This window comes from Gracilinanus agilis, chromosome 3 (genome assembly GCF_016433145.1).
Source record: "Gracilinanus agilis isolate LMUSP501 chromosome 3, AgileGrace, whole genome shotgun sequence".
Classification (NCBI taxonomy): Eukaryota; Metazoa; Chordata; class Mammalia; order Didelphimorphia; family Didelphidae; genus Gracilinanus; species Gracilinanus agilis.
In genome coordinates, this window is record NC_058132.1 from 615,078,585 (window position 1) to 615,090,697 (window position 12,113).

The 12,113-nt window shown below is 40.8% G+C and overlaps 1 protein-coding gene across 1 annotated transcript; it reads right to left on the minus strand.

The window, feature by feature from the left end:
• Positions 1–7,784: 7,784 nt before the first annotated feature.
• On the minus strand, positions 7,785–8,849 carry CXCR1 (C-X-C motif chemokine receptor 1). Its single transcript, XM_044667540.1, has one exon. It carries the CDS (start codon positions 8,847–8,849, stop codon positions 7,785–7,787), a length of 1,065 nt encoding a protein of 354 aa, XP_044523475.1.
• Positions 8,850–12,113: the final 3,264 nt, after the last annotated feature.

Here is a 12,113-nt window from a genome sequence, read left to right on the forward strand (position 1 = left end):
CCTCCTTCTTCTTCTTCCATTAAATCACCTAATTGCCTCAAGTGCTTTTCATCTGAAATTACCTCATACCTACACTGTATATATCTTGTACATACATAGTTGTTTGTAAAATGCCATCCCATTAAAATATAAGTTTTTTGAAGGAAAGGGTTGTTTTTGCCCTTCTCTGGATCCCCCAGGTACATTGGCTGGCACACTGTTCCATAAATGCTTTTCAATTGATTGATTGTTGATTGACTGATTAGTTGGTTAGTTAATGAGGAGCACTCTTGGGGTAGGGATTGCATTTCTTAGGCCCTCCATCCTTGTAAACCTGCTCTTCCTCACAACCCCTTTTTACAGGTTGAAGGGAGCCTTTCTTTTGAGGAAGGCATCCCTGGTTGTTTACAACAAGGTAAGGATGTGGCTTCAGAAATCTCTGTTAGGCAACAGGAAAAACATCATATTTCAAGGGAACTGACTGAATTTCTTCAAAGGTTCCTTTGCTGTTCCGGCTCCACCCTCATATCTCCTCTTCTTAGTGCCCCCACCTTCCAGCACTGAGAATAAGGTCAGTCAGCCATGGAAACACACAAATATCCACTAATTCGGGCTGAAGCCAGGCTTTCATTTTAAACCCATAGAAGTTGCTGAATTGGTTAAACTATGATCCATCAAAAAGCAATGAAACTCCAGGGGGCAGCTGCGTGACTCGGTGGATTAAGAGCCAGGCATAGAGAAGACAGGTCCTGGGTTCAAATCTGACCTCAGACACTTCCTAGCTTTGTGACCCTGGACAAGTCACTTCACCTCCATTGCCTAACCCTTACCACTCTTTTGTGTTGGAACCATTTTAAGGTGGAAGGTAAGGATGTTAAAAAAAAAAAAAAAAAAAAAAAAAAAAAGCAGTGACAGTCCAAAAACCTCTAGTTGCTTATAGTTGTCCTATGTACCAATGGTGGCCCTCTATGGAATTAGGGTTAGAATTAGTGTGAGTCAGTCTTGGTCAGTGGCAGCTCCAGAGTCTTAGTTATAGGATCAAAAATTTAGAGCTATAATGGACATTAGAAGTCACGGAGTCCAACACTTCCATTTTGTAGATGAGGAAACTGAGGTGTAGAAATGTGTCTAGAGTCACACAGTCGGTACCTGACTGAGTCATCTCATTCTGAGAAACACAAGGCTAGAATGGAACAGTATTACATTTTTCTGTCTTTCAGGGACACCAAAATGTCAAAAATACACATATGGAAAAGAGGGGCTCACTCACTACGGGGTAAAATGTGTTACTACCAATTATATGCCCACTCAGGTGTCTTGCAGAGAGGGTAGGAGCTGAAATATTTAAAAGAGAGAAAGAGTGGTAAATAGTGGTCTTGAAAATACAATGACAGACTACTTAAGGGAGGTTGTAGTTTATAGAAGCTAGGCATAGAAGTCATTGCTTTAAGATTAGAACTGGGGCAGCTAGGTATCCCAGTGGATACAGTGTCAAGCCTAGAGTTGGGAAGACTTGTTTTCAAATCTAGCGTCAGGCACTTCTGAGCTGTGTTACCCTAGCCTAGTCATTTAACCCCAGTTGCCTAGTCCTTCCCTCTCTTCTGCCTTAGAACCAATACTTACTATTAATTCCATGACAGAAGGTAATAGTTTGTAAAATAAAAAATAAGATTAGGACTGATGATCTTGAAGCCATCGTGATGGAATCCACTTAAGGGAAGTTGTAAACTTATAAAATATACTCATGGAAAAATACTGACGATAATATTTTTTGAAAGTTAGTACAGCTGTGTTCCTCAAATAATATTTTGCCTACCACTAGCTTGTTTTTCTCTCTGAAAACAAACTCCAAAAATAATATTTTGTCCTGATCCCTGATGAACAAATTGTCCGGCTTCAGGAAGGTCACCCAAAATCAGAGTATCATGGAGAAGCCCCTTCCCATTGAATAGACCCGTGTTTCTGTGTTTCCCCCATGCAGGGACACCGTTACACAAGTGATACTCTGTTAATGTATATGCCTGAGCTGTACCTTAGGTTGCCCCCTCTCTCTCTCTCTCTCTCTCTCTCTCTCTCTCTCTCTCCCTCTTTCTCTCTCTCTCTTCCCCTTCTTCCTCATTGCTTTTAATAGAGCTTTGCATTGAACTGATTCCCATTGTCGTATATGTTATGCTCAGCATCTAAACTCATTAAGGGGTTCTTTCCCTCCCCGTCCCCCTGGATCTAGCCCACACACCATCATTTGGACATAAACTGGGTTTCCAGTCAAGGACTTAACCTCTTGGCAGCCACACTTGCATGGGGTGGAATATGGCACTGTGAGCCCAGTTATAGGAAGCAAAAATCAATAACAGAACCCCAGGTTCTTCCAGGAAGGACTCTCTTACACCAGAAAACTATTGCAAACCAATAGTTAAGTGAGAAACCTGACTGATTCTTTTTTTAAACCTGCCCACATTTATGATTCAAATCTCTCCTTTGCCTACAATTAGATTCCTTTTGATTTCAACATCACAGCTACAACAGCTTTGCTCTCTCTGACATTATTGAACTCCTACTTCTTATGTGGCACTATTCAGGATTCGAATTTGGACCTTCTCTAACTTATTTCAGAAGCTAGAATTTAGAATGACATTATTACTGGTTGGGGTTGCAGGCTAAGGTCCCTTCCCCATAATAAACCCCCACCCCACCCCCGGCTGCTCTCTGAAGAGGTTGTCGCTTACTCTCTGGCAAGAGGCTGTCCTTTGCTCAAGAACTGGTGACAGGAGGAATAGGAATTTCAGGGGCTAAATTCATGGTTAAATAGTGGCCGGGTGGTCTCGTGACATCTAGTGCCATTGCTGAACAAATTCAAGCCCTTAAGAATTCATCCCACATTATTATTGGGGATGTAGACACTAAATGATAACTCTAGTCCAACTATCAATAATATGGAATTAGGTCTTGATCAATGATACATGTAAAACCCAGTGGAATTGTGTGTTGGCTTAGGGGGGTTAAGGGGGTTTGGGGGGAAGGGAAAGAACATGAAATATGTAACTAGGAGAAATATTAAAAATAAAAATAAAAAAGAAAGAATTCATCCCATGGAGAGAGAGTCATTTAATGCCATTTGTAGTAGACCATCACCATCTAAATCAGGAGTGGAAAACCCTGCCAAAGTGGCTGATGAAGAGGAGCCCCTGGGGAGACAGAAACTACCAACTTTATTTATTTGACTCCCCTATTAAAATGTAAAGACTTCTGCAAAAGTCCAGCCTTTAGCCCTTTCCAACTCCCTGGCACCTTGATCACCGAGTGACCCTTTAGCAAGGATTTAGAGGCCTGAAAGAGGTCAAACGCAGGCCTGGTTGGGTTTTTTTTTGTTCCAAAGGAGTGCTCATTCATGGGATAATGAAAAGGAAAATGAATAGAACTGAGAAAACATATACAGCTACAGATTTAATATTTGAAGAAGAATTTGTGAATGTTCTCCTCCAGAGAATCAACTGAAAAGTAGAGACCTGACCATAATCTAAAAGAAAAAAATAAAATAAAACAAAGGAATGCTCATTAAGTGAGGAGGATATCTTGGAATAACTGGAGATGGAAGCAGCTAGATGGGTTAGTGAATAGAGAGCAAGGCCTAGAGGCCATGGGTTCAAATCTGACTGCAGATACTTCCTAAGTAGTGTGATCATGATCAAGTCACTTAACCCCCACTGTTTAACCCTTACTATTCTTCTGCCTTGGAATGGAGGCTTAGTATTGATTCTAAGACAGAAAGTAAGGATTTTTTTTTTAAAGAAAGAAATAGCTGGGGATATAAAAACAGAGATATCAATAATTTTTTAAAAGAAAGGGAAAAATGAATGTCAAAAGGAGGAGGGGCAGTTAGGTAGCACAGTGGATAGAGCTAAGAGTTAGGAGGACCTGGGTTCAAATGTGACCTTAGACACTTCCCAGTTGTGTGTGACCCTGGGCAAATCACTTAACCCCAATTGCCTAGCCCTTGCCATTCTTCTGTCTTAGAACTGATACTAAAACAAAAAAGGGGGCGGTTAGGTGGCTTAGTGGTTTGAGAGCCAGACCGAGAGATGGGAGGTCCTAGTTTTAAATCTGGCCTCAGACACTTCCTAGCTGTGTGACCCTGGGCAAGTCACTTGACCCCCATTGCCAAGACCTTACCACTCTTCTGCCATGGAACCAATACACAGTATTGATTCTAAGATGGAAGGTAAGGGTTTAAAAAAAGAAAGAAAGAAAAAAGAAAAATTGGTGCCAAGCCTACTTTGACTCCTATTCTGATCTGGATCTCTGAAATAAGCTGATCAATCATTTAATCCACAAATAGTGGAGCTCCAACTATTTGTGCAANAAAATGAATGTCAAAAGGAGGAGGGGCAGTTAGGTAGCACAGTGGATAGAGCTAAGAGTTAGGAGGACCTGGGTTCAAATGTGACCTTAGACACTTCCCAGTTGTGTGTGACCCTGGGCAAATCACTTAACCCCAATTGCCTAGCCCTTGCCATTCTTCTGTCTTAGAACTGATACTAAAACAAAAAAGGGGGCGGTTAGGTGGCTTAGTGGTTTGAGAGCCAGACCGAGAGATGGGAGGTCCTAGTTTTAAATCTGGCCTCAGACACTTCCTAGCTGTGTGACCCTGGGCAAGTCACTTGACCCCCATTGCCAAGACCTTACAATTCTTCTGTCTTAGAACCAGTACACCGTATTGATTCTAAGATGGAAGTTAGGGGTTTAAATATATATATATATATATATATACATATATATAATAAATTAAAAAATAAAACAGAAGGTAAGGATATAAAAAAAGGAGAAAGAGGAGAAAGGTCCTGAGAGATACCTACTTAACACTTTTGCTAAGTACTAAGCCAACCTGGTAGCCTCATTAGGGCTATCAAAAGAGACCCCAAGTATACATATGTGTTAGGCTATTGGTCCCCATTTTATGTTTTTATTTTTTGATAATATTTTATCTTCCCGAAAACAATTTTTAATATTTGCTTTTTTAAATTTTACATTCAAAAATGTCTCCCTCTTTTTCCCCTTTCCCTTAGATGGTAAGCGATTTGATATAGGTTATATAGGTGTGCGATCATGCAAAACATATTTCCATATTAGTCATGTGAAAGAAAATACAGACAAAAACACATAAAAATAAAATGAAAACTAGGATGTTTCCATCTACATTGAGACTCCATCAGTTCTTTCTTTTGGAAGAGAATAGAATTTTTCATTGTGAGTTCTCTGAAATTGTCCTGGATCCTTGTATTCCTGAGAATGCCCCCATTTCAAAGCAAACCTCCATAGCTTCAGGAGGTGGGGAATTGGGGGAAATGACATTTAATATACTTTACAACCTTTTCCAAGAGCCCAGTCAAGTCTGCCATTGCCATGGCAATGGTTACTGATCCATTGCCTGAATATTTGTTAGCTTTGCTCCACGATTTAAGCAATCAGTCAATAAACATTTATTAAATGCTTCTAATGTGTGAGACACGGTACTAAGGACCAAGGATACAAAAAGAGACAAAAGGCAGTCTCTGCCCCTTGAGGAGCTTACAATCTAATGAGGGAGACAATGCACAAACAAATATGGACAAACAATCTATATACAGGATAAATAGGAAATAATTAAGAGAGGGAAGGCACTAGGATTAAGGGAGGTTGGGAAAGACTTCCTGGAGAAGATGGAATTTTAGTTGGGACTTAAAGGAACCCAGGGAATGCAGAAGACAGAAATGAGGAGACGGGCTTTCCAGACATGGGAGACAGGCAGAGAAAGTGCCTTGAGCCAAGAGATAGACTGGTTTTTTCATAGAAGAGCAAGGATGAGGGGACAGCTATGTGGCTCTGTGGATTGAGAGCCATGCCTAGAGACAGGAGGTCTGCTCTTCTGCCTTGGAACCAATATACAATATTGATTCTAAGATGGAAGGTTTTTTTAAAAGAATAGCAAGGAGGCCAGTGTCACTGAATAGTAAAGTATTTGTCTAGGAGCAAGGTATCAGAGCCTAAGAAAGGTAGGAGCAGGAATAGGTTATGAATGACTTTGAATGTCAAACAAAATATTTTATATTTGGTCCTAGAAGCAATATTTAGGTTTTTTTTGAGATCTAGAGACATGGAACATTTTAAGCATGAGAAATATGGGAAGCTAAATATAAAACATGTTGTTAGTTTTTAGTAGTTTCAATTCTATCTGACTCTTTATGACCCCATTTGGGGTATTCTTGGCAAAGATACTGGAGCAGTTTGTCATTTCCTTCTCCAGCTTATTTTCCAGATGAGGAAAATGAAACAAACAAGGTTAAGTGACTTGCCCAGGGTCACATAGCTAGTTAGTGCCATGAACTCAGGTCTCTTTTGACTCTAGGCCTGGTGCTATATCTCTGCCTTTGATGTTAACTTCCTGGGATGTTCATTGGGGATAAGGAGTACAGAATATTTCTATTTGATTATGATTGCCCCAAATTGTCTCCAATGAGTTTCTTTATCAATAAGAAAAAGGAGCCTCCACCAAATCTCTCCAAGGTAATGAGACTGACCACGAGGAATCTAAAGCTGCTCTTATATCTTTCTGGTATCCACATGGGCAGAAGGGAATCAACCTTCTATAACTCACTTTGTTTTAGGATACTTTGGTATTTAAGCAATTGAAATGAGCTATGGGGCACAAAAGGCTCCTGACTTTGAGTGCCATAATTGTGTCTAAATTGTGAGATGGAAAAGCACCCTCCAAAAGAGAAAAGTCCTTACCTTCTCTGGCTCAAGTCTTCCAATGGCTTTCCACTTTCCTGCAACCCTGAAACTGTACAAATATTGATTTTTTTAAAAAATCTTTCCCTTCTGTCTTAGAATCGATACTACATATTGGTCCTAAAACAGTGAGCAAACTAAGCAATGGCAACACAAAGAAAGGCAGGAGATAGTCCCTTCTTTCAAAGAGGTCGCTGTCTAATGGAGGAAACAGCATGCCAGAAGCTATGCCCCAAACAGATATGGATAGCATGAGCTGGGAGCAATCGCAAAGGGAGAGAATTAAGATTAAGGAGGATTGAGAATGGCTCCTCCAAGAAGGTGGGATTTTAAGTAGGGCTTAGAGGAAGTCAGAGAAGACAGAAGGCAGACATGGGGAAGGAAGGGAGAGAGCCAATGAAAGTGCCCAATGCCAGGAGATAGATTGTCCTACTCTAGTTTTTAAGGCACTCAGATTATTTTCATGAACAGAAGCTCATTCTCCATCAGGGACATGGAGATACCACTCAGAGGAGAAGCTTGGTAAAACTGTAGGCAAAAAGTTGGGACATTATGCCCAGATCCCCAACCTCTGGTCCCTCCATGCTTTCTCAGGCTTCAGTCCCTGCCTCTTATTCATTCATTCAAAAAAAAAAACATTTATTAAGACCTTATTCTGTTCAGATAATTATGCTACATTCTGAACATACACACAAAGATCAAACCAAAGCAGGCCTTGCCCTCAAGGAGCGTCCAGTCTACTGAGGGGATACAAGGTGTACAAAGATAAGTATAATGCTAAGTAATTTAAGGAGGGACAGACTGATGAAAACGAGGGAGATTGGGGAAAATGTTACAAAGGAAGTGGCACCTCAGCTAAGCCTTAAAGAAAGACAAGAAATCTGAGAAGCAGAGATGAGAAGGGAGTATATTCCAGGCACAGAAAAAGCATGTCATAAGCTCTCTTCCCCATATTGTGTCTCCTCTTCCAGTCAATATAATGATTTTTTATTGTTAGCGTCTGTTATCTCGATTGCTGAGATATTATGAATTGATGATACTCAGACAGCAGCAGAAACTGAAGAAGAGGCAAAGGAGGAGGAAGAAACCTGGTGGCGTGCCAAGAACTCTTTGCTGACCATTCCATGGGCAGCCAGGATTTTGAGGAAGCTGTGGCGAAACTTCTGTCCAATGAAGGCATAGATAAGAGGATTAAGGCAGCTATGGAAGAAGCCCAGCACCTCGGTGGCTTCCAAGGCTTGGTCAATCTCCTTCCTCCGCCAACAGGTTTCCTGAATTACTTTGGTCCTCATGAGGGTGTCAGCAACCAGCACCAGATTGTAAGGCAGCCAGCAGAGCAAGAACACAAGCACTACAGCAAAGATGACCCTCATGGCTCGATGCTTCTGCCCCATACGTGCCTCAAAGAGGGTGCGCAGGGTGAAGCCATAGCAGAAGAGCATGACCAGTAGGGGCAGGACAAAGCCAAAGACCTGGGGCAGGATCCTCAGGACCAGCCGCCATTTTGCTGTATTCGTGCCAAAGTTCTCATAGCAGACAAAGCCATAATCCTCTATTTGGATTGCCTCGCGGGAGAGAATGATGGGCATGGACAGGAGCAAGGACAGGCCCCAGATGGCCAGGCAGACAAACTTGACCCAGTGGCGCTTCTGAGTCAAAGCACGAGTGGCATGGACGATGGCAAGGTAGCGGTCTACACTGATGCAGGCCAACAGCAGAATGCCACTATAGAAGTTGACCTCCTTCAGGAGGGAGACAATTTTGCAAAGAGATGTGCCATAGAGCCAGCCTTTGAGCTTGGAGGCAGCCCAAATGGGCAGTGATAGGGCAAAGAGCAGGTCAGCTATGGCCAAGTTGAGCAGGTAGATATCTGTGACTGAACGACTGATCCGGTTGTAGAGAATAACAAGCATCACCAGTGAATTTCCCAGTAAACTCAGCAAGAACACAAGACTGTAAATAACCATCACAAAATATTTGTTGATTCTCCAGGAGTCAAGAACACAAGGCATAGCATCGGATGCTATGATATCCGTAAAATTGTCGCTATAATTGTCAAATGCAGAACCCCAAAAGTCTTCATTTGTGATGAATCTTAAAGCCATGCCCTGCTGAAAATATCAGAAAGGAAGAAAATGTAAGAAGTGGTTGTGGGTCTGTTGTAAAGCTTTAGGAACTCTGGTTAATGCAATGACCAGCTGTGACTCTAGAGCACCAGGGATGAAGAAGGCTACCCACCTCCTCACAGAGAGGTGATGGACTTAATATGTGTAATGTAGAGGATGGCAGCATGGGATCCCTGTATTTTGGAATTCTGGGTGAGGCTGACTCTGTATTTTGCAGGGATTCCATGCTGCCATCCTCTACATTACATATGTAATATGAAACTTACATATCTGGACATAGTCAATGTATGAATTTTTTTGACTATGTGTATTTGCTACACGATTTTAAGGAACTCATGATGAAAATGCTCTCCACAGCCAAAAAAGGAATTGTTGGAGTCTGAGTACAGATCAAAGCATGCATCTTCCACTTTATTTCCATCATGGGATTTTTATCATATCTGTGTAAAATAGGAAAATGGGTATTATAGGAAAGTACTGGTATAATCAATATGCCTGGGGAAGGAGGTGAGGAAGGGAGGAAGGGAGAAAATCTGAATCTTAAAATGTCAGAAAACAATTGTCAAAAATTGTTTCTACCAAAACTAATTAAGTGATTCTTAAAAGAATTTTGATTTTCCTTTTTTCAATAGGAAAGATAGAATGGAGAGGAAATAAACACCTGCTAATTACAAATTTTTAATTAATTATTTGTTTGCTTGTTACATTAAATATCCAGTTAACTTCCTGCCTACCTTCCCTCCCCCATTAAAGAAGTCATCATTTGACCAAAAAGAAGATATATGTATATATAAAATTATGTCTTATGTATTTAACAGTTTTTTCTCTGGAAGAGGACATGTAAAAGTCGTTTATTAAATAATATTTCTGTTGTGATATATATAATGTACTCTTGGTTCAGCTTGTTTTGCTCTTCAGAAATTTTTGTAAGTCTTTCAATGTTTATTTCAAATTTTTTTAACTTAATTTTTAAAGGAATGGATAGAATAGACAGAGTAGATAGATAAAGCACCAGGCCTGGAATCAGGAGGACCTGGGTTCAAATTTGCCCTCTTCCATTTCCTAGCTGTGTGACCCTAGGCAAGTCACTTAACCCCAGCTGCCTAGTCCCTGCCATTCTTCTGTCTCAGAATTGTTACTAAGATAGACATTAGGGGTTTTACTAAATAAATAAATGTAAAAAGAATGAATGAGTACATTTGTGCATGTTGCATTTTTTGGACTGGCATCAGAGAGGCTGGCGAGGGACTTTCTACAAAGAACTTGTGCATCTTGTAGTAAGCATCTTTCATATATTGCTTATTTCTTTTTAAACCCTTACCTTCCATATTAGCTCCAAGGCAGAAGAGTGGTAAGGGCTAGGCAATGGGGGTTAAGTGATTTGCCCAGGGTCACATAGCTAGGAAGTATATGAAGTGAATCTGAACTCAGGACGTCTAGTCTCTGGTTCTCAATCCACTGAGCCAGCCAGCTGCCCCCTCTTTCATACTTTATTAGGACTGCTCCAGGCTCAGAATGGGACCAGATCAAATACTAGGAGAGAGCCTTACTACAACTGATCAGACCAGCCACAGCCCTGCTTTGAGCCCCTAGCTCACCTGCACTTCTATTCCCAACCAATAAATGAAATTAGGAAGTTAAGAAATACCCAAGGGGTCCAGAACTGAACCAGCCCTAGGAAAAATTACGCAGTGGTAAAACGTGACCCTTGTCTTCTTCCCTTTCCTGTACTCTTCTGTCCTCTGTGATTTCTACTCTCTTAGGGTGCCAGGAAATCACAACAATCTTTTATCTTTACCAAAGCTTACTCTTGTGTAAGAAATTGCTACTCATCATTTGTACTTCAGTTCTTGAGGTTTTTTCCCTCTTTGAGAAACAATAGGCTATTCTCTGTTAAAGGAAATGTCGCATTTTGGGGGTAGGATACTACTTCTAACCTATCCCATGAAATCAAGTTTTCGTGAAAGTAAGGAGAAAGAGGATTCGAGTTACATTTAAATGACAGTTTCTAGTTTGGGCTCTGTCAATGACCAGCTAATATAACCTGGAGCAAGTTCCTTCTTATCTCTAGACTTCAATTTTTTAGTAAAATGTAGGGTTGATCTCTAATATTCTGTGAATGTGTGATAAATTTATTTCCACTCATTCATTCAATCACATAATCATAATCAATGAACCTTACTTCATACAATGTTTCAAGGGTTACAAAGCACTTTCCTCACAACTCTGCAAGTTAGAAAAGGCAAGAATCATTATCCCCATTCTACAGATTTAAAAAACTGAAGCTTGGAGCAGCTAGGTGATTCAGTGGATAAAATGCCAGGTCTGGAGATAGGAGGTCCTGGTTTTAAAACTGACCTCAGATACTTTCTTACTGTGAGATCCTGGACAAGTCACTTCATTAGGCTAACTCTTCCCACTCTTCTGCCTTGGAATTGATCATCAGTAATGATTCTGAGGCAGAAGGTAAGGGTGTTTTTTTTAAATATAAAAACAAAACCAAAAAAAACATATTTAGGGAGAGCCTCAACAAGCATTTCTTGAACTAAATAAGAATTTTTTTCATTTCCATAGGAGACAAACTCTTAAGATGAAGCAACATGTGTCTGTGGCATTTCAAACATCTGTCCAAAAGAGAAGAAATAATTTTTTAGACATGACCTTCTCAGGACCACCAATTCTACCTTTACATAAAGCCAGCTCTAATCTACGGTCTATATGCCAGGAAGCATTTAAATAGAAATGAAGTGGGGGAAATCAAATACCAGGGGAAATGACCCAAAGCACAGAGAAAGAAAGGCCCCCAAACCATAGCTGAATTCTTACCTGCATTACCTGTACAGCTTCTCCTCCTGTCCTCCCAGGCTAGACTCACAGAAGAACTTTGAAAAAGGAGATGAGTGATTTCACATCTAGGAGGAACATGATGACTCTGAAGGAAAACCACAAGCCTAACCACTCCCCCCTCTTTCCCATCCCTCCCTCCTGGGCTTTGCCCCACCTCTGGAGAAGGAAAAGAGGACCTAGACAGTCTGCTTCACTGAAAAATGTATCACTTCTCTATTCGAAGAAAATACAGCAGATGGAGAAGAGATGATGCTGTCTATGAGGGAGCCAAGTATTTGTCTGACTTTGACCCATGCCTTGTTTAGTGGGTGTAAACCCCAAAGCAGCAGAGAAGAAAAGATTAGATTTATAGTCTGAAGACCTGGGATAGAATCCCAGTTCTGCCACTTAATTATG

Excerpts from the sequence above, each read along its gene's own strand:
- CXCR1 (XM_044667540.1), bottom strand. The coding sequence starts at position 8,849 with ATGGCTTTAAGATTCATCACAAATGAAGACTTTTGGGGTTCTGCATTT.